The sequence below is a fragment of the Mus pahari genome, chromosome 3 (genome assembly GCF_900095145.1).
Source record: "Mus pahari chromosome 3, PAHARI_EIJ_v1.1, whole genome shotgun sequence".
Taxonomy (NCBI): Eukaryota; Metazoa; Chordata; class Mammalia; order Rodentia; family Muridae; genus Mus; species Mus pahari.
Window position 1 is genome coordinate 126,309,883 of NC_034592.1, and position 25,795 is coordinate 126,335,677.

At 41.3% G+C, this 25,795-nt stretch overlaps 1 protein-coding gene across 1 annotated transcript in view; it reads left to right on the forward strand.

Moving 5' to 3' along the window:
* Positions 1-25,795, forward strand: part of Pcsk2 (proprotein convertase subtilisin/kexin type 2) — a 244,055-nt gene that overhangs the window by 175,916 nt on the left and 42,344 nt on the right. Inside the window, exon 6 of the mRNA XM_021192543.1 lies at positions 11,494-11,570. Coding sequence (XP_021048202.1) covers positions 11,494-11,570 — 77 coding nt within the window. The remainder of the gene's footprint in view (positions 1-11,493; positions 11,571-25,795) is intronic.

The window sequence follows — 25,795 nt, forward strand, 5'->3', positions numbered from 1 at the left end:
CACATGCACACTAGATAGGGCACATTCTAGAGGTCACATGCACATTAGTGCACATTCTAGAGGCCACATGCACACTAGTTAGTGCACATTCTAGAGGCCACATGCACACTAGTTAGTGCACATTCTAGAGGTCACATGCACACTAGTGCACATTCTAGAACTACTACAATGGCAATTTACGAAATTCCAGCCCCAGCCAATGAGTTTCAAACTCTGCTTAAGAACCCAGGAGCTGATACTGCAGAGCTTCCAAGAATGAAAAAGGAGAGTAGGGGAGCCCAAGATTTCACCTTCTGAAACATTCAGTTGCCAGTATTATTTGTCTCATCTAGAGTTCAGCCTTAGTTTTTTTTTCCGGTTTAATTATGTGTATGCATGCACATTTGTGTGAGACTTTTTGTAGGTGAGTGTGGTCATCCACAGAGGCCAGAAGAGGTTTTCAGTAGCTCTGGAGCTGGAGACACAGGTTGGTTGTGAACTGACCAACATGGGTGTTGGCAACCAACCTCGGGTCCTCTTCGAGAGAAGTACTTACTATTAAATGCTGAGCCATCTCTCCCTTCCAAAATTTAATTTAAAGAAATCCTACTTCCATACAGAATGGTATGACCAACAGAGAACAAAGAAACTAGTTTAGAAAGCAAAAGAGCTTCCTTGGTGGGAGCCTGCTTGTCGTGTAGGCCCAAAAGGTATTCAACCTCAGATGAAAGAATTCACTAAATAAAAACCATGCTGTTAAAGAACAATAAATTGACCTAGCAAAGGAAAAGACATGTATCCCCAGCTCTTGTAAAGCATGTGTTAATGTAAGGGAAGTTAATTTATCAGCTCAACTTATATGCTTAGATTTAAACAGAATGACAATTGGATTTAAAGAAAATGATCTGTCGCTGCTCTGTAGAGTAAAGATACTAAGTTGGTTTTTGGTTTTTTGTTTTTGTTTTGTTGTTTTGTTTTGTTTTGTTTTCATTTTGTGGAGATTCACTCTTCTCTTTTAAGCAGTGCACTAGAAAGTAATGGTTCTCATTCCAACATGAAGAAATTAAGATTGTAGTGGAAAAAGAAGAGGCCCAGGAGCTGGACTTCTCCCTCCCAGTCCTTGCTCTCTCCCTCATCCTCTGTGTGACCTCTGCCAACCAGTCAGGTTCCCTGTGCCTCAGAGTGTGTGCTCACAGCATATGAGTGATGTTGAGTGCCTTGTAAGTAAGAGCATTGTGAAGAGAAGCCGTTGCACACAGTACATCTGTGAATTACCTGCTATTGTTATGACAAGCAGAGTTTATACTAGGAAGTTATGCAATGAAAGCCATGTATTCCAATCCACACCATGCCTCTCTGCAGAGGCAAAACACTCCAGGCTTTGCCTTTGTGCTTCTTTGCATTCTATGCAGTCTAGATATTTTATGAACTTATTATAAAGTATATGCCTCTCGTCCATGTAAATGAAAGCTCATTATACAGTCTACTGTGCACACTACCATCCTTACTTAACAATATTTCTCATAAAAGAGCGTATTGCAAGTCTTGTACTTCATCTTTTGCCAGAGGGACAGAGTTTTACATCTTAGTGAACTATACTTGATTTAACTCATCCACAATATTGATTATTTGGGATACTTTTAGTCTTTTAATATTACACTAATAGATGTCTTCAATAATTCAAATGTGTAATGTGCAATTGAATATGTAATTCACATAGTTATATATGCAAATACATAAGTGAACTTTGAGAGTACAGTCTTAGGGATAGGATCATTAGGTCAAATAGTTCATTTTTTATTTTGATAGATACTAACAATTTTCCTTTCAAAGAAATTGCACCACATTGTACCAACAAACACTCAAGACCTTTAAGGTCATATTTTAAATATTTAAAACACACAGAGTAACCAGGTTTCTTTGTTTATTTCTTTGTTGTGCTATAACAAATTAGCTCAGACTGAGTCATTTATAAGCAACAGAGGTTAATTTGTAGTTCTGAATGCCAAAAGCCCACAATCATGGGGCCAGCACACACAGTGTCTGTGAGGACCTGGTCTGCATTGTTAGTGCTTTCTTAGACCATCCTCCTGTGGTGAGGTGAAAACAAGGGCACTAATCCCACTTGCCAGGGCATCACCCTTACGACCCCGGTCACTTAAAACACACACACTCTTACCAACACATTGGAAATTTCATTCCAATATATGATTGCTTAAGAAACACCAAAAGAGGCTAACAGAGAGGTCATAGCTGTCAAATATTAAAATTACATGATTGGCAGCCTCATAGAAACTGCTCATATCACGAGGACTTTCACTCCACATATAGAAAAGGAAAGATTTCAAACACAGCACTGACTGTAAATAATGTTCCGGGTTGCTGGAGAAAAGCTAAACTTCCTTAAGTTTTACAGCCAAACTTAATATAGGCATATCTGAAAGGCTATGCTCAGCACTAGGTGATGACTACTGAAAACAAAATTGTAGACTTTTCCGCACCTGGGTCCTAACTCCTGTCTTGGAATCGACTTTGGAAGATGAAGTTGCAGCTTCTCAAGGTCATCCCCAGGAACACGTGCTTGTGCGGCAGAACTGAGAGAGCTCAGGTGGTATAGAGTACCGCCAATCAAGCAAGAAACCTGAGTTCGATCCCCAGAGCCCATGTACAAGAAAGCCAGTACAGTGGAATATGATTGTGATCCCAGTGCTGAGGAGGTGGGAGCAAGCTGAACTCCGGGGATTATTGGCCAGCCAATTTAGCCTACTTGTGAGTTCCAGGACAGTGAGAGGATTGGGATGAGATCCTGCCTCTACACACAAACACACACACACACACACACACACAAATCAGGCAACACCCAAGGAACACAAGCACACACACACACACACACACACACACACAAATGTATGTGAAGGACCCAGCTTCAGTCTATCCTGATATATGCACCACTCACCACTGGCCATCTGAGCTCCAGAAATAGTGGAAGGAGCCATGGACAGTGGTCATCATAAGGAGACTTCAAGGATACCTTGGCTATTTCTTTGACAACTGCCTACCCTTCCACCAACATATGCACCACAGACTTCAGAGAAACACCTAAGGGGAAAAAATCGTCTAATCTTTTAAAAATAATAAAGACACTGTTAGTTTAGGACACTGTGTGCTAACCTTTAGAAATTATTATCATTACTATCATTATCATTATCTCCTCTTAGATTTAGTGCTTGACACTTCTCCCAATCCTGCTGATCAGGGTGGCATCCAGTCCCACAGACAGGACCTGCTCAGCTTTGGAAAATGCAAGAAGTCCAGCCACAAGGACGTGGCTTGAAGCACACTGGCACTCATATGTCCTCAGTATTAGGCTACATCATTATAGCTAGATCCATCTCAGTATCTAGAGTCTGTGTCCGTACCTAGAGAAGTCACTAGAATTTTCAAGACATAATGAGAGGAGATGTCAAGGCTACCATGGGAAAGCACTGTGGGAAAGAGAGCATAAATGACCTTGGAAACCTCAAGCACATGAAGGAAAATGGCAAACAAACCCCTGATTGAACATCATCCCTGCACCCTCTTTTTTTTTTTTAATTTTTGGAGTGGCAGAGAAATGTTAAATTTCATTAAGTTTTACAGCCAGGCTTAATATAGACATAAATCCCTTTAATGCTGGCTTCAGTCAAAAGTGAGCTGCACATTATCGTTAAACTAGCGCATGTGGGAGACTTATTTGAGGAAAATCAAAATAGACACAGTTGGGAACGTTCAGCCATGACCATATTTGATGCAAGTAGGCGCAGTAGCAAAATTCTTTAGGCTCTAATGGACTGAGCTATTTTGTTGCTCAGTTTCCATATAGATGAGCTTTGCACTGGGGCAATATGGTTGTGGTTTAAAGTCTATCTGGGGAAGCTCATTTCTCTTTCATTAGCCCATGAACACGATGCAATTTGAGCTAATGCTGTTACACAGCTCCTAGCTGGATTATTTGGTTAAATGCCTTCGGAGAAAGTAGCAATCCAGAACAAAGGGACAAAAGTGATATTTCTTATTCTGAACGCCTGCAGCTTGGGATTGCCTTAACAATTAACCACATGCCACCCTATACCCAAGTCACACACACCTATTGTCTGAGACATTGTTTAAATCTTGTATTATATTTCACTGGAGACATCTTATCTTCCTGTCTAATTCCTCTGAGGTCCAGACTTGTCTAACGACAACAATGAAGACCTATTTCTTATTGTGTCTGATAGATACTCCAGCGCATACATCATGCGCTTGTGTGGGACTGAAGCAACCACTCTTTGCCAGTTGGTGAACTGCAAAACAGCAAACAATTTGAAAAGGTGCTCTCCTGGGCAGGTGGGTGAGAAAGTGACAGGGCCTCTCCCTAAAGTGCCACCAAGCCCATTCGCAGCTCAATCGCTCCTCGGGCAAGGCGAGTCTTGCTCAACGGTATACCAGAGCCCTCGTTTCAGAAACTACCTTCTCAGCTTTGTGGTTAAACCTTAGATTTGTTCGTTGGGACTCAAACCCTGATCTGTACCATCCTATCAGCAGGTGTCCAGATTACACATGCCAACTAATACTCAACCCTAGCATGGTGTCCAGGTTACACATGCCAACTAATACTCAACCCTAGCATGGTGTCCAGGTTACATATGCCAACTAATACTCAACCCTAGCATGGTGTCCAGATTACACATGCCAACTAATACTCAACCCTAGCATGGTGTCCAGATTACACATGCCAACTNTAGCATGGTGTCCAGATTACACATGCCAACTAATACTCAACCCTAGCATGGTGTCCAGATTACACATGCCAACTAATACTCAACCCTAGCATGGTCACACTGCTACTGTGTTACCACTCCTTTGGTGGTCTTACGGGGAACTGCAGGGAGAAATAGGGGTAAATATCATGTTTCGCTATCAAAAAAAGGTATTTCTTTTAAAAGAATATTACTGAGACCTGCACACAGGCACTATGTGTACCATGTACCCACCTCCCATGAGCAGTGGCTTCTGCATGACTTCTCTCTGGGACAGTCACCTGAGAACAAGCAGGTTGCTTGTTTCTGAAAAAAAAAAAGGAGATGGAGGTGGTGCCCAGCCCCCAGATGCCTTCAGCCAACAGTGAACTGGCCCCGGTGTGTGATCTCATCGACCTGCCTCTCAACCCTTCTTGGTGGATATGAGTCTTAAAAGGAGTAAAGCCACAAATGCCTCACAATGAAGTCAGATTTGTTTGTATCAGACTCCTCTCAGCGGCTTCACCATACCTAGAGAGCGCAGGCTCCCTAGCGAAAGGGGTTACCCGGGAAGACGCGATCCCTGTAAGGCTTCAAAATGTGGGCTATCAGAACCCTGGAACACAAATGGCATCGAACATGGGTCACGGTCCCACAAACTCTTTCCAAGAGAGGCTTTGCAAGCCTTAAGCCACTGCTTAATTCTCCGGTTTATTGTGAATAAATTATTTGAAATGAAGGAGGGGAGTTAGCTATTGTACATACAAAAAAAAAATTAATGCTGTAGGCCACATTGGAAGAGGAGGAGGAGGAGGAAGAGGAAGAGGAAGAGGAGTGCTTAAAATTATGAAGTGAAACACTTCACAGACAGAAAAGATAAACAGCTGTAGGCCTTACTGGTAACTAACCTTTGGCAACAGTTTTGGTTTTAAATTTGCCAAGTTCTTTCCCATCAGGATAACAGGTTTTTTTCTAGAAATCTCATGCAATATTCCCAGGGTTTCACACTCTTGAAAGTTTAGTCCGTTATCATCATGGCAGGAAGCATGCCAGTGTGCAGGTAGACACGATGCTGGAGGAGCCAAGAGCTCTACATCTTAATCCACAGGTAGCAAAAGGAGACTGGATCCCTGGGCCTGACTTGAGCTTACAAAACCTCAAAGCCCGCCTCCACAATGACACACTTCCTCCAGCAAGATCACACCTACTTCAACAAGGCAGAGATCCTAATGGTGGCACTACCTGTGGCCAAGCATTCAAACACATGAGTCTGTGAGGGGCATTGCTGTTCAAACCAGCACCGCTGGAAACATTTTGGATACCTGAATATTTGCTTTTATGTGTGTGCAGTTATCTGTTATGATCAGTGAAGAAAGGACTTTAGCAGAAGCTAACCTTAAAGGAATGGGCCTTTGAATAATATCACTCATCCAGACGCAAGGCCCCGTGCTGCTCTGACTCCTTGGCTGATGGGCCACCTCCTGGAGCAGAGGAGCATGTGGCAGCAAGAACCTTGACAACAGTACTGGGAGAAGAAGGCAGGCCCTGTAGTCCCCACAAAGCAGGCAGAAGCAGCCGTGACTGTAACCAAGCCTCAAGACGGCATCAGTCCAGACACCAAGAAGTTAAAGACCTAAAGAATGACGTAATTAAGACGATGAAACCCAAATAAATGGCCGTCACATTTTCAAATGGGCAGATAAAAACGATTTGTTACACTGTGCAAAAAATGTTTTCATATTAAATACGTTACAACATTCTTCAGGGTGAGGGGAGGCAGTAAGAGGTTAGAGAACAAGCTGCAAGCCATCTGTCCTTGCATGTTAGCCTTCTAGGCCAACCCCAGTCTAGAACCTGGCACTTCTCCCATCTCCATCAGGCTACTGTCTGAAGGCTAAAGGGACTTACAAAGGCCTCTCTGGACCCTGAGGCATTCAAGTCTGTCTAGCTTTGAGGGTGGGCTGGCAATGTCAGATCCACCTTCAACCTTAAGAGCTTCGGAAACTTCACTGTAATGTGAAATCAATGAGCATAGATGCCCCCTGAGCTCAAGTCCCCTTCTTCCTCCCAGCCTTCACAGTGACACTGGCCCCATCACCTGGAATGAGCCTTCGGTCAGCCTGCACCACACAAGCATAGCTCCAATTATAGGAAATGAAAGAGGTCATGGAAATCAGTGCCTCTTTGTTCTGTCATAACTGGGGACACATACTCACCCTCTGCACAGCGGGTGTGGTGTATGGGGGCAGACACTGACTAGAACTCTAATGATTGAACTTTATAGCTAGGAGCAAAGTAAGTCTCACTTCCTACATACTCAAATATTCAGAAACTCGGTCTTTGGTTATTGAATTACTGAAAATCCAAGAGGTGTTTGTCTCCCACTCCCTGCAGTGAACTTTAAGAAGAGAGAAAACAAGAGTTGAGTTCAGAAGTTTCTCCCAGAAATAGCTTGTAGGGAAGTCCTGAGGTCACCCTGGATTCAGCCCAACCTTTCCCGCCTGTTTGATGGCACAAGGACAATCCAAGTTCTTAATGACCGCTGAATCACCACCAGCCTGAATCACGGAAGATTAAGTTATATTAGTCAAACAGCTCATATTTTTCTAAGGCAAGGAAATATAACAATGTATTTTATACAGAAGTCTCAAGAATGTAAATAAGTATCTAGCTAGACCTGAATTAGCCAGAGCACTCAACTGACTACAGTCCTCACAACCTCTCAGTATTTTCTATGGCTGCCATAGAGAAAGTTCGATATAATTCAAGGCCAGTTTAATTTCTGGTACACAGATTATTTTATAGCAGACACATTGTTGTGCAAGTGATCAATGATTCCATTTGCCTATAAAAGCATAAACAGAACCTTTGGAAGTATTGCTTTGGAAGTGTTCTTTCTTCCTATAAACCATTAGATTTGGGGGCCAGAAAATATACAGGTCAAGCAGAACAATGATTTGCCTTCCTTAGTGTTCAGTGTGGACTCTTACTCAAGGAACTAAGGATTAGTCATCAAATTCATTATAAAAATCGATAAAATTACCAGGTTTGTTAAACCACCATCTGTTTTGGTGTTGGGAGTCAAATCTGACCCCAGACAAGGCAGGGTCTTTCTTCTTTTTATAAAAGTATCCACAGGGTTCAAGGCTTTTTAGTTTCTTTTTTCTTTTTTTTTTTTTTTTTCAAAATCTCTCAGGCCTTTCTTCTAATCCATACCCTTTTTTAGAACAGCACCTTCTCCAGTGCCTGGAATGGGAGCCAAGAGACCTCAGCCCCAAACATAACTGCAACGTGTGTGCCAAAGTAGACAGTTTACCTAATCAGTCACTTAGGGAGCAGGCACAGGAGTGATTACTGCTCTTACAGAAAATAGAGTTTGGTCCCCAGCATCCAAATCAGGCCCCCAAGTGCCTATAATTCTAGGTCCGGGGGATCTGATGCCCTCTGGCCTCCATGGGTATCTGCACACATGCTGTGCAGGTCAACTCACTTGAGCATACACAGGGTTAAGGAGGAGAAGGTAGGAATCGTGGTCCTAGATCAAGCCATGGTCCCCTTCCTCAACACTGTCTTTCCCGAGGACCTCACTTGTCAGTTCATGAAGCTCTTGCCCAAACTCTGAGTCCTCGATGTCCTGACCACCAGAACTTGCTAGCTAGCTGGTCATCACCAATCTCAACCTCCCACAGAATATTCTGCTATTTCTTTTTCTGAGATGGAGAGTCAGTGAGGTGCAGGGTAGAGCTACCATGGGAATATAAGATGAGGTGCCTCGCAGAAACTTTTCTGATCTGTAATCCATGCCCCTGTGATGGAATGAGCCAAGACCTAGGTCAAGTTCCCATTCTAGCCTGCACCCATTCCCCCAAGCTCGTAAGAAAAGAGGCAGCCCTTGGGGCTCCCTCCAAGGACCTCACGAGTGCGACTTATGCTGAGTGTTGTGGCCAGCTCACTCTAGACCATAAAATCTTGATCACTTCTACGGAGAAACCAACCAGACTTAGTAAATGTGTTTCAAGATATATTACTTAAGTCTCAATCTCAACTCTGAAGCCCAAAAGAAAAGAAAAAATTACATGTATATTTATTTTTATAGTTTTATAAATATATATTTATACATTTTATAAATATTATCTTATATAATAAATGTATTAATACATATTTATATATTTAGATTATATATAGATATGTTTCAGTATTCCTGCCTAGTCCTACTTTCTCCACCTAAGAGTGCTCAATCTCTGAAAACTTCAGAGAAGGTTAAGAATAACAACATACTTTAGGAAGACAAATTATTTCAAAATAACTTTCTTTTTTTAAAAGAAGAAGAAGAAGAAGAAGAAGAAGAAGAAGAAGAGGAGGAGGAGGAGGAGGAGGAGGAGGAGGNAGAAGAAGAAGAAGAAGAAGAAGAAGAAGAAGAAGAAGAAGAAGAAGAAGAAGAAGAAGAAGAAGAAGAAGAAGAAGAAGAAGAAGAAGAAGAAGAAATGGAAATACCTCACAGAAACTCCAGGGGGAGAAATGTCAAATCTAAAAGGCAGGTTGCCCTGGAGACAAAGAAGGTCGACCAGACTGAGTCTTTGTGGGTGAATGAAGGCTCTGTGGGATCTGAGCCTGATTTTGGCTGCAAGTGGGGCACAGAGCCTGGGGACTTAATCATCACTGAGGCAGTGCTGTCGGGGACCTCCGCGGAAGACCTGGAGGTGGATGACATGTTAGTCACTTTTCTCATTACTGGAATAGAAGCAACATAAGGAAGAAGGGGTTGTTGGGGGGTTACAGTCTGGAGGAACCGTCCATTGTGGTGATGAAGGTATGCTGGTGACTGTGGCTCGTTGTGACAGTGGGTTCATGAGACATCTGGTCACACTACAGTCAAGAAGCAGAGGGACACAAAGGATGCTAATCAGTTTATTTTCCCCTTTTCTCTTTTTTACCCAGCCCAGAACCCTTAGCCAAAGCCCATCCTCAACTAAATGTCTTTGGAAATGCCCTAATAAAGACAGCTATATACATATTTCCTAGGAAACTCTTAATCCATTCAAGTTGACAATGGAGATTAACCATCAGATAATGACCTAGATTCTGGGAGAGGAGGAGGGATAAGCACTTAAAAGACCAAGTTTGAGGATACTTTAAACACTTTGAGTATCCCTCATTTGAAATCCATGAGACCACGGTATTTGGGATTGATAATTTTTTACTTAAGAATAGTTACATACATATGAGATATTTGGGGGATGGGACCCAAGTGTACGCAAGTAAATCACTTAAGTTTTATACATACCTTGAAATTTTATCGTAAGATATTTTGATATAATATTCATAGTATATCTATACTAAGCACAAGGTAAGATGTGGAATTTACTTCTACTTCTGACATCTCCCCAGGTTGCAAATAGTTTCCTATGTTGGAATTACATATTTCACAGTTGGAGATTCTGGGTGCTCAACCTATACTACAGTTCAGATCACTACAAACAGTGGTGGTTAGCATCTCTTTGTCACCCAACAAGTCAAATAAAAATAACTGGAATTAGTCAATATCCTGCCCAAAGCATGACAACAAGGAGACATTAGCTTTTCAAGTTAGAGTGTGTCACATACCAAAGTATTTTTACCTCATAAAGGAGCACATAAAAGCTCTTAAAATGTCTCAGGACTATGGAATCAAGGAAACACTGAAGATGGAAGGAAGATCTCTTTCCTAACCAAGTGTGAATCAAGAAGCCTTCTGGAGTTTTCCTTACAAAACTCAACAAAGAAGAAACAATAGAGAAAAGAATTTCCACAGACCAGCCTTCCTGGGAAGGCAGGGAAGGCAATGGGGAAGGCCTAGATTATTCACTCAGTAAGAGTAGGCATCTTTCAGCATAGGCCAAGAGCAAAAACAAACTAAATAGAAACCTAAGAACAGTATAAAATCACGTAGAAATGACTGAATAGAGTCTGGATTAGTTGATGTGGCAAACGTCTCACAGTGGAAAAGAGAAGTTACAGGAAGACAGAATTTCACACCCCTAACTCTCATAGGGTACAAGAGCACATGACTATGAAAATGTACAATTACATGTTTAGTTGTTCAACAACATCCAGTCGATGGATGTTTGTTCCTCCAACTAGGCTCTAAGAGGCATAAGGGCAGGGATGACAGCACCGAGTTGTCATCCTTATCTATGTCTCTGACATACATTGAACTATTCATGGTCGTTAGAAAGACAATAAACAAGATTGACTGTGCTCACTGTGGGGGACAAGAAAAAGGTTAGCACATTGAGAGGAAAGGAGATGAGACTTACATGAGCCAGTTCTGAAGTCGCCTTATGAAAAGGAGCCTTCAGCAGAAAGCAGGACTTAAACACTAAACACTGCCTCACGCGTGATCCAAGAAATAAAGCAGTCTGGCCACCAGTGAGCAAACGTATCAAAGACGCTTAGGCTAAGCCTGGGATTCTAAGTGAAGCTTCCTAACACACAGAGTCACCCCAACTTAAAATGAAGCTAGACCTGAAGAACACAGGGTTCCATTCGTCAAGCCTTTTAAGGCTTGAAATAGGGAGACCCCCTAGCTCTGTCACAATTTTGCAAATGCCTGTCCTTGTAATATGCAATTATTATAAATAAAAACATGTGCAAAATGCAGTAATGCAGAGCACTAGCACCCCCTCCCGAGAGGAGATAGGATGGTATGTTCAGAGCATCAGCCCGCCTTACACGTTTGCAGCTTTACTGACCTGAGATACCTTGTGTCTTTCAGAACGCTGATGCGAGTTATGACTTCAGCAGCAATGACCCCTATCCATACCCTCGATACACAGATGACTGGTTCAACAGGTAAACTGAATCTTGAGAGCATCTTGCTCTTAACCTCTGGAGTTTATTTTGCTCTGTTTAGGGCTTGGGTGTCACCAGCAAAGTCATATACCAACACTGTGCACTGTGATGTGTGGCCTTCTTCACGGTGGCTTCATTTCTAAACTCTTGGATTTCCAGTATTGCAATGGCCCTCAAGAATTATCTTTTGATTATCTTGTTCTCTTGAAATAGAAATTGTTTTCCAATCCAACCTTTTACAGATAAGATAACAGAAACTAGAAAGCTTTTATCACGTTACCATACAGTGATTTAAGAGTCCGCTTGTTCTACTAAAGCTATTCCAGAGAAACTCTTTTGTTATTTTGAGACAGGGTCTCACTATGTAACTTTGGCTATCACAGAGCTCACTATGTAGACCAGGCTAGCCTCAAACTCATTCTACCTGCCTCTGCCCCCTAGTGCTAAGATTAAAGGCATGCACCACCACACCCAGCTCATTTCCAGTAATTCCCAGTGGGTCTGTGTTGACATATCTTTAAGACTACTTCTGCTGTAACATCATAACAGCCGTGGTAGTCCTCTCCACAGACGTGTGATTGACAGAAACTTGAACTACAGACTACATATGAAGGTACCATCTTTCTCCATGCTGTTTTGCTACTAAACACATAAATGTGACTTCTTTTTTTTTTTCTTTAGGTAAATATCTTGCTTTCATGATTAGCTGCACATGAGTAATATCAGAATTTTATGGTTTTGGATTTCTCCAAGAAAAAATGTACTGGCCCAAGCAGATAGAGAAGTTTTTCCTGAATATAAACACGGTCACCTCCAGTCCAAATCTTCTTTATTTTTCTTTTTTTAAAATTTCTTCTTCTCCCATATATTATATCCCAACTGCAATTTCCCCCCTCTCTCCCCACCTCCTAGTCTCTCCCCTCTACCTTCTCTTTCCCCTCTCCTCAGAAAAGAGCAAACCTCCCAGAGATATCAACCAAATACAACATAAAAAAACTACAATAAGAACAGGCACATAGTCTCACATCAAAGCTGAATGGGGCAACTCAGTAGGGGGGAGAAGGATCCCAAAGGCAGGCAGGCATCTTTTGGGAGTCTAAGACAGCTCCTCCCCCCCCCCCCGCTACCACTGAGGAGTCCCACAAGAACATCAAGCTACGCAACAATAACATATATGCAGAGCCCCTAGGTCAGACCCATAAAGGGTCCCTGATCTCTCTGAGCCCACTTGAGTCAGTTGATTCAGTAGGCTGTGTTATTTTGCTGTCACGGATCCCTCTGTTCAACCCCTTCCTCTCCTTACTCTTCAGGACTCCCGGAGCTCTGCCTAATATTTGGCTGTGAACTCTTCATCTGCTCCCATCAGTTGCTAGATGAAATTTCTCTGGTCTCTCTGATGACAATTATGCTAGGCTCCAGCCCCAGCACATCCTGCAGGCAGCACAAGCTGTAGATCAGAGGTTATGTGGCTGGGTTGGTGTCCCAGTCCCTCCACCTGAGGCCTTGCCTGGTTACAGAGGACAGCTAGTTCAGGCTCAATGTCCCCTGTTCCTAGAAGTCTTTGTTAGTATTCCCCTTGCAGATTCCATGGAGTTTAGATTGAACTGGGTTTCTACCTCACCCCCGAAATACATCACCCATTCTAGTCATCTCTTCCAGAATTCTCTCCCTCCATCTCCCCATCCCTCTTGTTCCCATCTGAATCCACCCCAAGTCCACCTGGGAAATCTATTTCCCTTTCCCAGGGAGTCGCCCTTTAATCCCTCATTGTTACTTAGCTTCTCTGGGTCTGTGGGTTATAGCAAGATCAGTTTTTACAAGCTAAATCTTCTCATGTGATACATGTAGAAATCTTCCTCAAAAAAAAAATCCTCTTAGAAATGCCTTATCTCTTAAATATTTTCATTTGCAAGCTTGTTCTTGAAAGTTCCATTTTAAACAGGCTAACAGCCTCTAATTAGATCTAATTAGTGTTTAGTGTAATAAAAATCCATCACTGTCAGGAGTAAGAATTCCCAAGTGACAAGTTTACCAGAGACACAGTCCTAGTGAATCAGGCAAGCAGACTGCTTGTGTCCTAGGAAACCAACGATTCAGGACAGAATGTCCATCCACTCTGAGCAATAAATACCTCTCCCCCAATTATCAAGTCATTCTCGAATACTTTCATCTACTACATCTCGTATTGCAATGATCTGGTGATGCCAGGTTAAACTCATGGAATCACAAACAAGAGAGATTATAACTAATGGTACGAGGCAGTACGACAAGCATACCACACTGGGAGAACCTTGGCCCAGAATGCTGGCACTGGCCTGGCATGAAATAGTCTTTCTTCCACGTGTAGGAAATGTTCCTAAGAGTTTCCTGCAGAATGAGAGGGCACTGTGATTAGTATCATCTTCAGTATGACTTACTATAACTTAAGGCAGGAGTTGGAGGATGGGTTGAGTGTTGAGGGAATGAAACCTGTCGTGGGTTAATCATCATCAAAGCTGAGAGCTGAAAACGTAGAAGCTTGCTCTGTATTTGTACACCATTTCTATTCTAGTATGCATCCGATATTTATCATTCTCTCAAACAACTAAGGGAAAAAAATTTAAAGTAGAAAGTTTTCTTTGGGCTCTTGGGGATCAGGGATTTCTATCCATGATCATCTTGGCTCTATCCTTGGCACTGGGAAAGGCAGACTATCGTGGTGTTGGAAGTATGGTGGAGCAAAAGCAGCTCACCTTATGACTGACAGGAAGCAGAGAGACAAGACAAAGCCAGGGCAAATCTAGCCCCTCAGTGTCAATTTTACTCCTCCAGCTAGACCCCCACCTCCCCCAAAAAGATTCCAGCTGGCTACCAAGCCTTCAACACATAAGTCTATTGAGGACATTTCCTGACCCAGCCCATAACATTAAAATGAGAAATAAGCTTGAAATGCAGGGGACGTTGAAATAAGCAATGAATGGACGTGGAAGTTAAGTTCAATATTCACGAAAGCACTAGTTCTGCTAGGCAAGCTTCTTAGGAGATCGCCAGATCGTGTGAGGAGGAAGCTCACACCTTAATCATTATAACTGGCTCCAAGGCTAACATTACACAACATGCTAATATACATTGAGCCAATCTTACTATCTCTAAGGCACCATCATTTTAATACCTTGTGTGCATTAATCTATTTATCCCGATACTCTTAATCATCAGCATGATCCCCAAGCATATAGCCTATGCCATTTGTACAAGGTGGCACAGTGAATGAGTGGTGAGGGCAAATAGGTAGAGTTGGAAAAACAAAGAAGATGTAAGAAAGAGAGAGATACAAAATGCATTTGAGAAGTACCCTGGACATATGGTTCAGACATCAGAAATAGTGCAGGGAACAGCATCCTAAAAAGAGTTTATGAAGGAGAAGAGACTGGGTTGCTAAGGGAAAGAAGAGAACAGACTGTGGCTGGGTGAGAAACTGACTGAGGGTCACAGACAAGGGTCCCTATCCCATCTCACCCAAAGAATGTTGTCACCAAGAGACACAGGAACCTTGAGTTTAGCACCTACTCTGGGCCAGCACAAGATCTGTTGTTGTTCTGCCAGAGCCTCCTGCCAGCTGCACCAACACAGGGCCATGGCACTGCCTCCTCGGGTGACTTTTTCTGGACATGCACATCAAATGTGGTGCTACACACCCACCCAGACTCTATGGTCTCTTAAGCAATGCTCATATCAGCATGCACTAAGTCTGCAATCAAGTTGCCGTCTGCTGACCCAGAGGAAGCCTGCTGCTATTGATTCTAGCCATGCTGCCTGCTGGAGAGGCTAGTTAGAGCCCAGGGGCAGTCGCTGCACAGGCTTCAGCAGTGGCAGTGGCAGTAGCCATCTATCCCAAGATCCCATTACTGGGGAAAGAATAAAATACAACAGAGCACCTTCAAACAAGTGACTGAAATGTATTCCTTGAATGGGAAACCAAATTCAAGAGCCACATGCTGCTTCCCCCTGGGTTTTCCTGAGCATTTTAAAGCATCTCATTATGGCACCTGTTCTTACTGGCTAATCTGTTTTTCTTCTAGTATGCATTTCCAATAGAATATATTTAAAACACCAAGCCAAGGACTGTTCATGAAAACATGCTTCATACCTATGCAAGCACTGCTTTCAATATGCCCTGTCTGTGCTTGACTGCACTTTGTAGTATATTCATAGTTATTGAGTGGTTGTGGACCACTCAGTAACTATATGCAATATTAGAGCTCCAGAGATACTTCTGAAACACAGTTGAAAATTTCACAAAGTATAATTTTCTCCTAGCTTGCAATCAGAGAATGACATTTTGGCCCAACAAAATGATAATCCAAATTACAGGAAAGGAAGGAAATATTACATATTTAACAGGCACCAATAATGTGCGCAGCAGATATAATTGACTTGCTGGGAGGCCTCGGAATCCTAACAGTGGTTCTTTTCCTGGCTGGCATTCAGTCAACACTGATTAGCTGGTTGCTGGAAGGGTAGCCTACCTTTTCGGGCACACTGTTGAGTGGCCTTGACAGCTGTCTGTTTTTAGAGCTGCCTGCTACTCACAAGGTTTGCAGCACACGTTTGGTCAGTACTCTCGCACCTCACTCAGCTTTAAGAGACTATCCGGTCATATGTCATGGATCTGAACTCCATTACTGTGCTGTTGTCCATAAAAACCCCCTCTTGCATAGCATGTCTTTGACAGGTACTTGCCACAGAAGTGTCATCCCTGACATTGGTGATATTTATGGGACAGAAAGGATGCTGTGAATTCCATCTATTAAGCCCTAAAGAGGAAGAAATTTTGGACTAGACACAATGCCTGGCGATAAAAAGTTTGCTATAAATTCAGGAAGAGTGAAGATATTTATTACTCCCAAACAGCCAAAGTCCAGGGAGGGGGAAGGCAGATGTAGGCTGAGAACCACTCTTGTCTATGGGAGCTAATTTGACTGATAATATAGTTAAACCTTCAAATATGAAAGATTTTCATATTGTGGTTTTTCCTTATTAAATGCCATATTTCATTTTAAAGAACCCTATGCAACAGGTGATGGAGGTACATGGAAGGGAAATGTCCCTCTCTGGCTTGCTCCTGCCACGTCAGTGCAAACTCATACTTTACCCTGGCGAGACTTAACAGCTTAGGAAGCGATAAACATCTTTCTCTTATGTCTTAATGAACTCATTTAAAGTCGCCTCCTGTATAATAACATTCAAAGCATTTTCAAAGACACTGATCAACCTTCTGTGTTCATGTGAGCACTGAGATGACCACCTAGGTGAAAATTATCCTAGAGTTTGTTCTATATCCAAGCCAGAGCTTAGCAACACCCTGCAGAGTATCATGTTCTTAGTCATTTATACTTCTTGAGCAAATACCAGTCTAGTCCTCTACCTAGACTTCATAAATGTCTCTCGTGTATGTTGCTCCTTCAGCTAAGGAAATAGACGTAAGACAAACTCAAGGGTTGGGAAGAAAATTATAAAGATTGTAAAATACCTGTACATTTGCATAATTATATCTGCTTTGAAAGCTAATTTTGTGCATGTTCACACATGGCTTTTATGGTCTTCAAGTGGACAATAACCCTTCTCTCAAGAGAGAAGAAATGTACCCAACTATGACAGACAAATATGATATCCTACAAAATGTTTAGTGAGGCATTGGTGGTGCCTATATCAGTTTCCCTGGCATAGAATGAATTAATGTTCTTGCCTTGAAGGTTTGCCTTGGGCAATGGAGATACGTAGCAGAGCCTGTAGGCACTCCCTCAGTGGAGACACGTCCTTGCGAATTTCAGTAAAGGGATTTCTCCAGACGTGAAGGCAAAACCCCCTCCACAAAGTAGGAGAACGCCTAACGAAGCTGCAAGTGGACAGCCCCGCCCCTCATATACTCAGACACCCACTCTCTCATATGAATGTCCAAGGAGAAAAGGAGATCACACACAACACAAGCTTAAGCTTTCCATATTTGTGTCACTGATGGAAAGAGGAGCTCAACACAAAGTTGCCTTGTGCATGGGAGATGGGATTAACTGCAAAAATGAAGTCTTAGAAAGATGGAGAGGTTGCCTCACCTCCACAAAATAAAACAGACCCCAGGGTTCACCATAGCAGCTTTGCAGGGTCCTCCTAACCACCAGCTCATCTACTGTATGCGTTCTCACCTATACTCATAAGCCTGGACTTACTCAGCAAACATGACTCATGTCAAGCTAGTTGGACTTTCTCTACATTTAAGCTATTATATGCCCGATGCTGAGGTTTCCATTTCCAAAGGCATGGGTGAAAAGCCTGCAGATGGCTGCTGAGAAACTCTGGCTGTGCAGAGAGCCAGAACAAAGGGAGAATGGGGACAACAAAGCTGCATAGAAACGTCCCAAGCTGCATGCTGCCTTGGGACTAAATCTGACTCCTCCCCATTTTCCAGAACCTTGAACCCCATCGCAGAGCCCAGATATGATACTCGCAATCAGAAATCAACGAAAGCAAATCATAAAACCAATAACCAGGCAATAGGTCCAATGGGGAAAAAAGAAATAAAACAGGAAAAATCACATCAAAATTCTACAACCCAAAATCCCAAAGCCTGGGGAGGGAACACAGCCAACAAAATTCAAAACCAAGATATAAGTATATCATGTATAATTAATTTCATGGATCAGTCGTCAAAAATTATGCAGTTTGTTCAGAGTGGTAAATATATAGGTGTGACATTAATATAAAAAGAAAAATAAATGATGGGAGAAGTATTACCTCAACTCAAAAGAAAAGCCCATGAACAGGAGAATAAAGAACAATTGTGTTTAAAATATGCAACCTTTGAAATACAAATTCACTAAATGAAATATTGTCTAGTGTGGCTTAAGGAAGAGAGGTGCTTACTGAATTGAATTTCGAGACAGGGTCTCTCTGTATAGCCCTGGCTGTCCTGGAACTCACTCTGTAGACGAGGCTGGCCTCGAACTCAGAAATCTGCCTGGCTCTGCCTCCCAAGTGCTGGGATTAAAGGCGTGCGCCACCACACCTGGCGCAAATATTCTTAATGGTGAAACATTGATAATATTCTCTTCAGTTGGGACAAGATAAAGATTTTATCAACCATCCCTTCTATTCAACACTGTTATATCTCATAGATGATCAAATAATTGTAAATCTCAGAAAAAAAATGTAAGAAAATCATGAAACCTAGCAAAGACACTCTTTGTAGAGTGACAAACTAAGTTCATGGATAAGAGGATGGGACAATCAGAAAATGTCAGGTTAATCTACTGATTTAATGCAATTACAAACAATGGACATTTCAGTGGAATTTTACAATAAAACCAGATAGACAACCCTAAAGCTGACATAGAAAACCATAAAGCTAAGAATAGAAGAACATGAAGAAGAGAAGATAAAAAGTGATAAAGAAATGAGATAAAGAGAATGAAGGACCAGATTAACAACAAAAGCAAAGCGAGATGGGAAAGCGAGAGAGAGAGAGAGAGAGAGAGAGAGAGAGAGAGAGAGAGAGAGAGAGAGANAGAGAGAGAGAGAGAAGAAAGAAAGAAAGAAAGAAAGAAAGAAAGAAAGAAAGAAAGAAAGAAAGAAAGAAAGAAAGAAAGAGAGAGAGAGAAGGGAGAGAGAGGGAGGGAGGGAGGGAGGGAGGGAGGGAATATCAAAGAAATATCAAAATATCTGTAGAGATGGCTCGGTGGTTAAGACCATATGAGCTCTTGCAGAGGAACAGAGTTTAGTTCCCAGCACCCAGTTGGTGGCTCATAACCATCTGTAGCTCCAGTTCTGAGAGATTTGACACCATCTTCTGACCTCCAAAGGTTTCTGCACATACATAATATATGCATACACATTCAAGCACATACATACACATATAAGGTAATAATTTTTTTAAAAAAAATTTAAAACAGCATAAAGAGCACAGAGACCCCCACAAAAAAAGAAACCTGACATGAAAGGAACTGCAATAAAAATGAAATATGGTACCGTGGTATTCAGTAAGTGGTGGGAGCCACTAGTGTGAGGAAAACCAGACATACACCCTCCATCCTGAACACAAATAGAGTCTTAAATTGACTGAGCCTCTGAGAAACAGGTGTGAGAAATATCTCTATGATCCTGACATCAGGTCACAGTCTTAAACAAGACTCTAAACCAGTGGTTCTCAGCCTTCCTAATGCTGTGACCCTTCAATACAGTTTTCTCATGTTGTGGTGACCCCCGACCATAAAATTGTTCCATTGCTACTTCACAACTGTAAGGTTTCTATTGTTATAAATCATAATGTAAATACTTGAGATGCAGGATATCTGATATGTGACTCCCTACCCCCAAAGAGATAGTGACCTACAGGTGGAGAACCACTGTTTTAAACCATAAAGGAAAAAAATTGATAAATCTAATATAATAAATTTAACTTTTTTCAAAATATATGATAGTAAATAACATCAAGCCACAAACTAAAAGGCATATGCAACGAATTTTATAGAGAAGGAGTAAAACTCAATATTCGTGTTTTTAAAAGCTGTAATTTTAACAGAAGATGAATATCTCAACAGAAAAAGAGGTATCAAGGCAATTAACAGAAGACTAGCCCTGAGAGAATTAAGCATATGAAAATACCTTGCTCATAACAATGAAAACAAAACAAAAGGAATCAATAAGATGCTGTTTCACACTAATGCCATAGGCACAATTCTGAGGTTTGACAGCATCAAGTATTGATGATGCTATTAAATATAAGAAACACTCCCGCCATGCAAAAGACAGCTTATAACTACACCCCTTCCATGTTCATTCCTATGTGAGTAGCTCAGAAAAACTCTCCCACATGAGCATAAGAAAACAGTATATAAGAATTTTTCTTTTCAAAATATGTATGATATTCACGAAAATCATTAATAAAAATATTGTAAAAGATAAATCCATTTTCCTCCCAGTCCCTGCTCCCTGAATGATGACTCTGAGACTAATTATTTAATAAATGCCTAAGCCATATCTTCATCTTGTTCACTGACTTACTCTTAACTTATTATCCCTTTAGTCTACCCTGAGTTCAGTACATGGCTGTTTTCCTCTTCTTGTCTTCTTACATCCCTCTATTTAGAGTTCCTAGGGCAAGTCCCCCCTTTACTCCACCCTGAGTTCAGCTATCTGTTGGTTCTCCATGGTTCAGGTGACCCTCTGGCTATTTCCCACAGTTCTCTCCATCCCTGCTGGATGTCCAGCCTCCTATTTTTCTACCTCAGCTCATCAGCCATAGACTTTTTTATTGGCAGGTGTTGCTTATAAGAGATTGTCTCTACAGTATACCTCTCATGGGTAAATAATTTACAAGGTATTATAAGCAGACTATTGCCCAACATTGAAAGTAGTCAAATCATGACTCTCCAAAGAGGTAAAGAAGAAAGGACATTGGAAAAAGCTCCCATCATAGCTTAGCTTTTATAGGCTTGTGTGGTGACCACATAAAAGACGTTATGTTATTTATCAAAGCTCTTGTAATGCCTAACATAGTTCATAAATTAAAATATGCACATGTTCTGTGGCCCAGCCAAGTTGATAAATAAAATGAAGCAGCCTGCTTTCTTCTGCATGCTTCTCGGAGTTGGAGAGTAGATGGTAATGAGGCAAGGGTAAAGTCAAAGAAACTCAGAAGCAGCAACTTGAATTGAACTGTGGTTGTGCCTCTTAACTGAGAAGTGACTCAATGGTTCTATGCCTCTCTATCCAAAGTGGAGAGGATAGTAGACCATTTGAGGGCCAAATATGATAACTTATATAGCATTTTGAGCATGGTCCCAAGCCTATAGTCTGCACCAATGAGGGGAAAAGTGTCACTACAGGCATCCAGACTATTATACTATTATACTATGTGTTATATATGCCCTCGGGATATTCAGAAATAGATTCTTTGAGACTGTGCATGATGAATTTATATCTGTAATTACTACATTTGGGAGGCCTACACAGGAGCTTTCATGTGAATCAAGGCCAGTCTGGACTACAGAGTGCGTTCCAGACCAGCCTGTGCTACACAGCAAGGCTTTGCCCTTCCCCAATCCTGCCTGAAAAAAGAAAAGAAAAGAAAAGAAAAGAAAAGAAAAGAAAAGAAAAGAAAAGAAAAGAAAAGAAAAGAAAAGAAAATCCTGACTTGCCCCACTAGCCCGTCACCCATATTTTCTTTCAGTTATATACTACCATAGCAATGCCACATAACAAGTCACTCAGAATTCAGCAGCTTAAAGCAATAAGCATCATTGCTCAACACAGGCATGTACTTATTAATTAGCTAGATGTATTCATTCATTCTACAATATACACAGACTTGAAAATACCACATTGTACCTAGTGGGTACATGCAATTTTATCTGTCATTTCAAAATTGATTCATTAACTTAATTTCTATGAAATGTGAAACATATTACTAGCATTATCTCATTAGTAACAAAGAAAGAGTAAATTAAACAATAAGATCTCTAACATCCACACTCGCAGTAAGCAGTTTTTTAAAAGCTGACCAAGTTGTGTGGTAGTTTCTTTCTGGTGGCTGTGAGAAAACACGCCAACAAAAGCAATGTAAGGAAGAGAGGGTTTAGGCTGACTCACAGTTCTAGAAGGATGTAATCCATCGTGGCAGCAGGTAGGCAGGACAGGGCGGCAGGAGCAGGAGGCTGGCTGGCCATGTTGCATCTACACTGATGAACAGAGAGTGAACAGGAAGTGGGGTTAGCTACAATGCTCCAGGGCCTGTTCCCAGTGACTCAGTTTCTCCAGAGAGGCTCCATCTCCTAAGGGTTTCCCAGCTCTTCCAAACAGTGCCACCAGCTGGAGACCAAGTGTTTAATCTGCATGCTTGTGGGGAAAATTTCACACTCAAACTACAACATTCTACCCTGGTCCTCATGGGCTTATATCATTTCTACCGCTTTCTTTTCATCAAAGCAAGTCACAAGACCAGTCCAGACTGAGAGTAGGAGAGAATACACTTGACTCTCCCCTGGGAGGAGCACGACTGTCACATTGCTAAGGTCATGGACCAGGAATGTGGTAGATGACTCAGTTTGACAAAGCAACATACCCATACCCTGTGCTGCTTGCCCACATTGATCTTCATCAGGAAGCCAACCAATCAGCAGGTATTTCCCCTTGTGCTTGAGACAGTAAATTGGCCAACTGAAAAGAGACTTAGGAAGATTTTCCTGAAGTACAGGAGCGTGAAGACATCTGTTTCATGATCACATTGTGTCCAAAAAAAAAAAAAATAGACAAGTTTGTGGCTTTCCACAGTATCAGAATTTACTGACTAACAAATTCACATGCTCATTAATTTATTTGGCAGCCATTTCCACATTTTCCTGATGTCCTTTGATAACTGGTCATTTGCACACACAGATTCTTTTATTCTACCTTAATTACTAATATTAACTCTCAGATTACATACTACATACACATCACACTGTAGGTAGATAGACACACACTGTAGAAAGACAGATGGATAGATAGATGGCAGATAAGTAGATAGATGATGTTAAATAGAGAGAGGTGATAGATAGATAGATAGATAGATAGATACATACATACATACATACATACATACATACATACATAATAGAAATAGATGATAGCTGATAGAAATAGATGATGATAATGAAGGTAGATAGATATAGATGACAGATAAATGATAGATAAATAGATAGATAGATAGATAGATAGATAGATAGATAGATAGATAGATAGATAGATAGATAAGACAGACAGACAGATCCAGAATTAAAGAGTAAAAGTAGACTTAAAGGAGCTCAGAGGTCTATAATATTCAATAACTTCACGGCAGGATTTTTCTGCTATGGTTTTGTTCTTATGGTCCCAAACTACTTTTATAGGGCAGCCCCCTTTCTGTTTTTAGGGATAAGTTATCAGTCTGCCTCATGAGTGGCGTCAGAGGTGTGATTACATGTCCTCCAAGGTGCCAAGTCATCCTGCCTCTACATTTGCACTCAAAATGGAGTCACAAATGCTTGTAATATGAAGCCACCCAGGGCAAAGCAGGGCCCTAAGACACTCTCTTGTCCAATATCTAATCACTTAGAGCAAGGAAGCCAGATCTCAAAATTTTGCCTGAGTGAAGGATTATGGGAACCTCCGTTTGTTGTTTCCCATTGTCAGTGCTTCCTAAGGTAGCAACGCAATTGCCTTCCCATGTGGCCTCAGAGGAGCCCATGGTACATGCGCTCCTCAAAGAATTCAAGGAACCAAAACATCTGTACAAACCAGCTCACAGGCATATCTCCCAGAGTCTTTAGCAAGCCCTGTGAGGCAGAACTGGTCTTTTCCCTTAAGGAAGAGTCCTGGCATTGGTCTCACAGCTGGCCTGTCATTGGCATGAGTGATACCTGGTCATCTTTTCATACATGGTGCAATGATTTCTACTCCTTCAAGGACTCAGCTTTGACACCTATGGCCTAGACAAACTTAATCAGACTCCAATAAAGTTGTGTGTGTGTGTGTGTGTGTGTGTGTGTGTGTGTGTGTGTGTGTGTGTTGTGTGTGTGTGTGTGTGTGTGCGTGTGTGTTGTGGAAAGTGAGAAATCTGAAGTCAGAGGAATAGGAATAAGGATATTAGTCACTGGAAGTTGGGGAGGATGAGGAAGAGGAGGCACGGAAGCTGGCTGGATGAATAGTACTAAAATATACTTCATAGGAAAAGTCTTAGTGGTCCACAGAATAGAAAGGAAACTACAGTCCACGATAATGTGTAATATATATTGTAAAGAACTGAAAGAGAAGACCTCGAAGTTTCCCAACACAAAGAAATAAGCATCCAAAGAGAAAGAAGTAGTCATACTCTGATTTGATTATTGCACATTGCGTATCATCATATTCTTGTATCAAAATACTACACCACAGCCCATAAATATCTGTGGTATTATATATTAATTCAAATAAATATGTAAAATATTAGAAACATAATTTGTGTGCATGTATATGAAATATATGTGTGAGATGTATGGTATATATCTGATATAAGTATATGCTTGAATATATAATACTTAGGAAAATATATGTATATACTACACGTATTATCAATAAGTTTGGTATGGAGAGATGGATCAAAAGTTAAGAGTACTAGCTGCTCTTCCAAAGGACGTAGGTTCAGTTCTCAGCACCCACATGGCAGCTTATAACCCATCTGTAACTCCAGTTCCAGGGGATCCAATGCCCTCTTCTGACCTCCATGGTCACCAAGAATGTACATAGTGAATAGACACATGCACGGGCCAGTCCCTCATACACATAAAGTAAAACAAAGAAATCTTTAAAAGAAATACTGTAAGTATATAGCTATACCTATATTGAAATATGTACATTTGAAGTATATGTGAACCAATGTATATATGGTTTAGGATGTAACATGCATATACATGAGCTTCCATGGGTTTGGAAGGCAGGTATTTTATTTGGCTTTGGTAGCTGTGAAAGTAGTATCATGATAAACTTCCCTGAGTTAAAACATATCTATGCGCCATCTTACAAGTCTCAACTGTGCTTTACAAAAAGCCCATGATGTGTTGATGAAATCTTTGCTCAGCACTGGAGGTTTTCATAGCTCTCTATCTTTTAACAAAAGGATCACCACTGCAGAGCCCACAGGCCTCATGGGTTCACAATGAAAACTTCATTCTGTTGTAAAGGGAATTTTAAGCACAGGTAGGGGCAGGATTTACTTTCACTCAAAGAAAGAAGCTATGTGTATATATAATATATATCAAATATGTAATGAATATATAGATCTACCTAAATATGCTCATGGATACTATATATACATATAATAATACATTTATAATTTATATCATAAATGATTTTAATAAATATATTATTTGTAATTTCACAAAACTAAAAGTATATGAGGGGATCTATCTTTGAATATGTTTTGATTAACTTTTTGATAATTCCACACATATATATGATATATTCTGATTATTCTCTCCCCACACCTCCTCTTATCTCCCTCTGATCTCTATCAACAACTCCCCTTTACTAGGAGTCCCTTTACCAAACTCATGGCTTTTGATTTTGTTTGGTGACCCTGGGCCATCTGTATGACCGTTGGATTGGAACTACCCAATGACGCTTAGTAGGACCACCAGTGGATGCACAGATAAAGGCAATGATACCTGCCCTTCCGGAATCCTAGTGCTTCCAAAAGATCG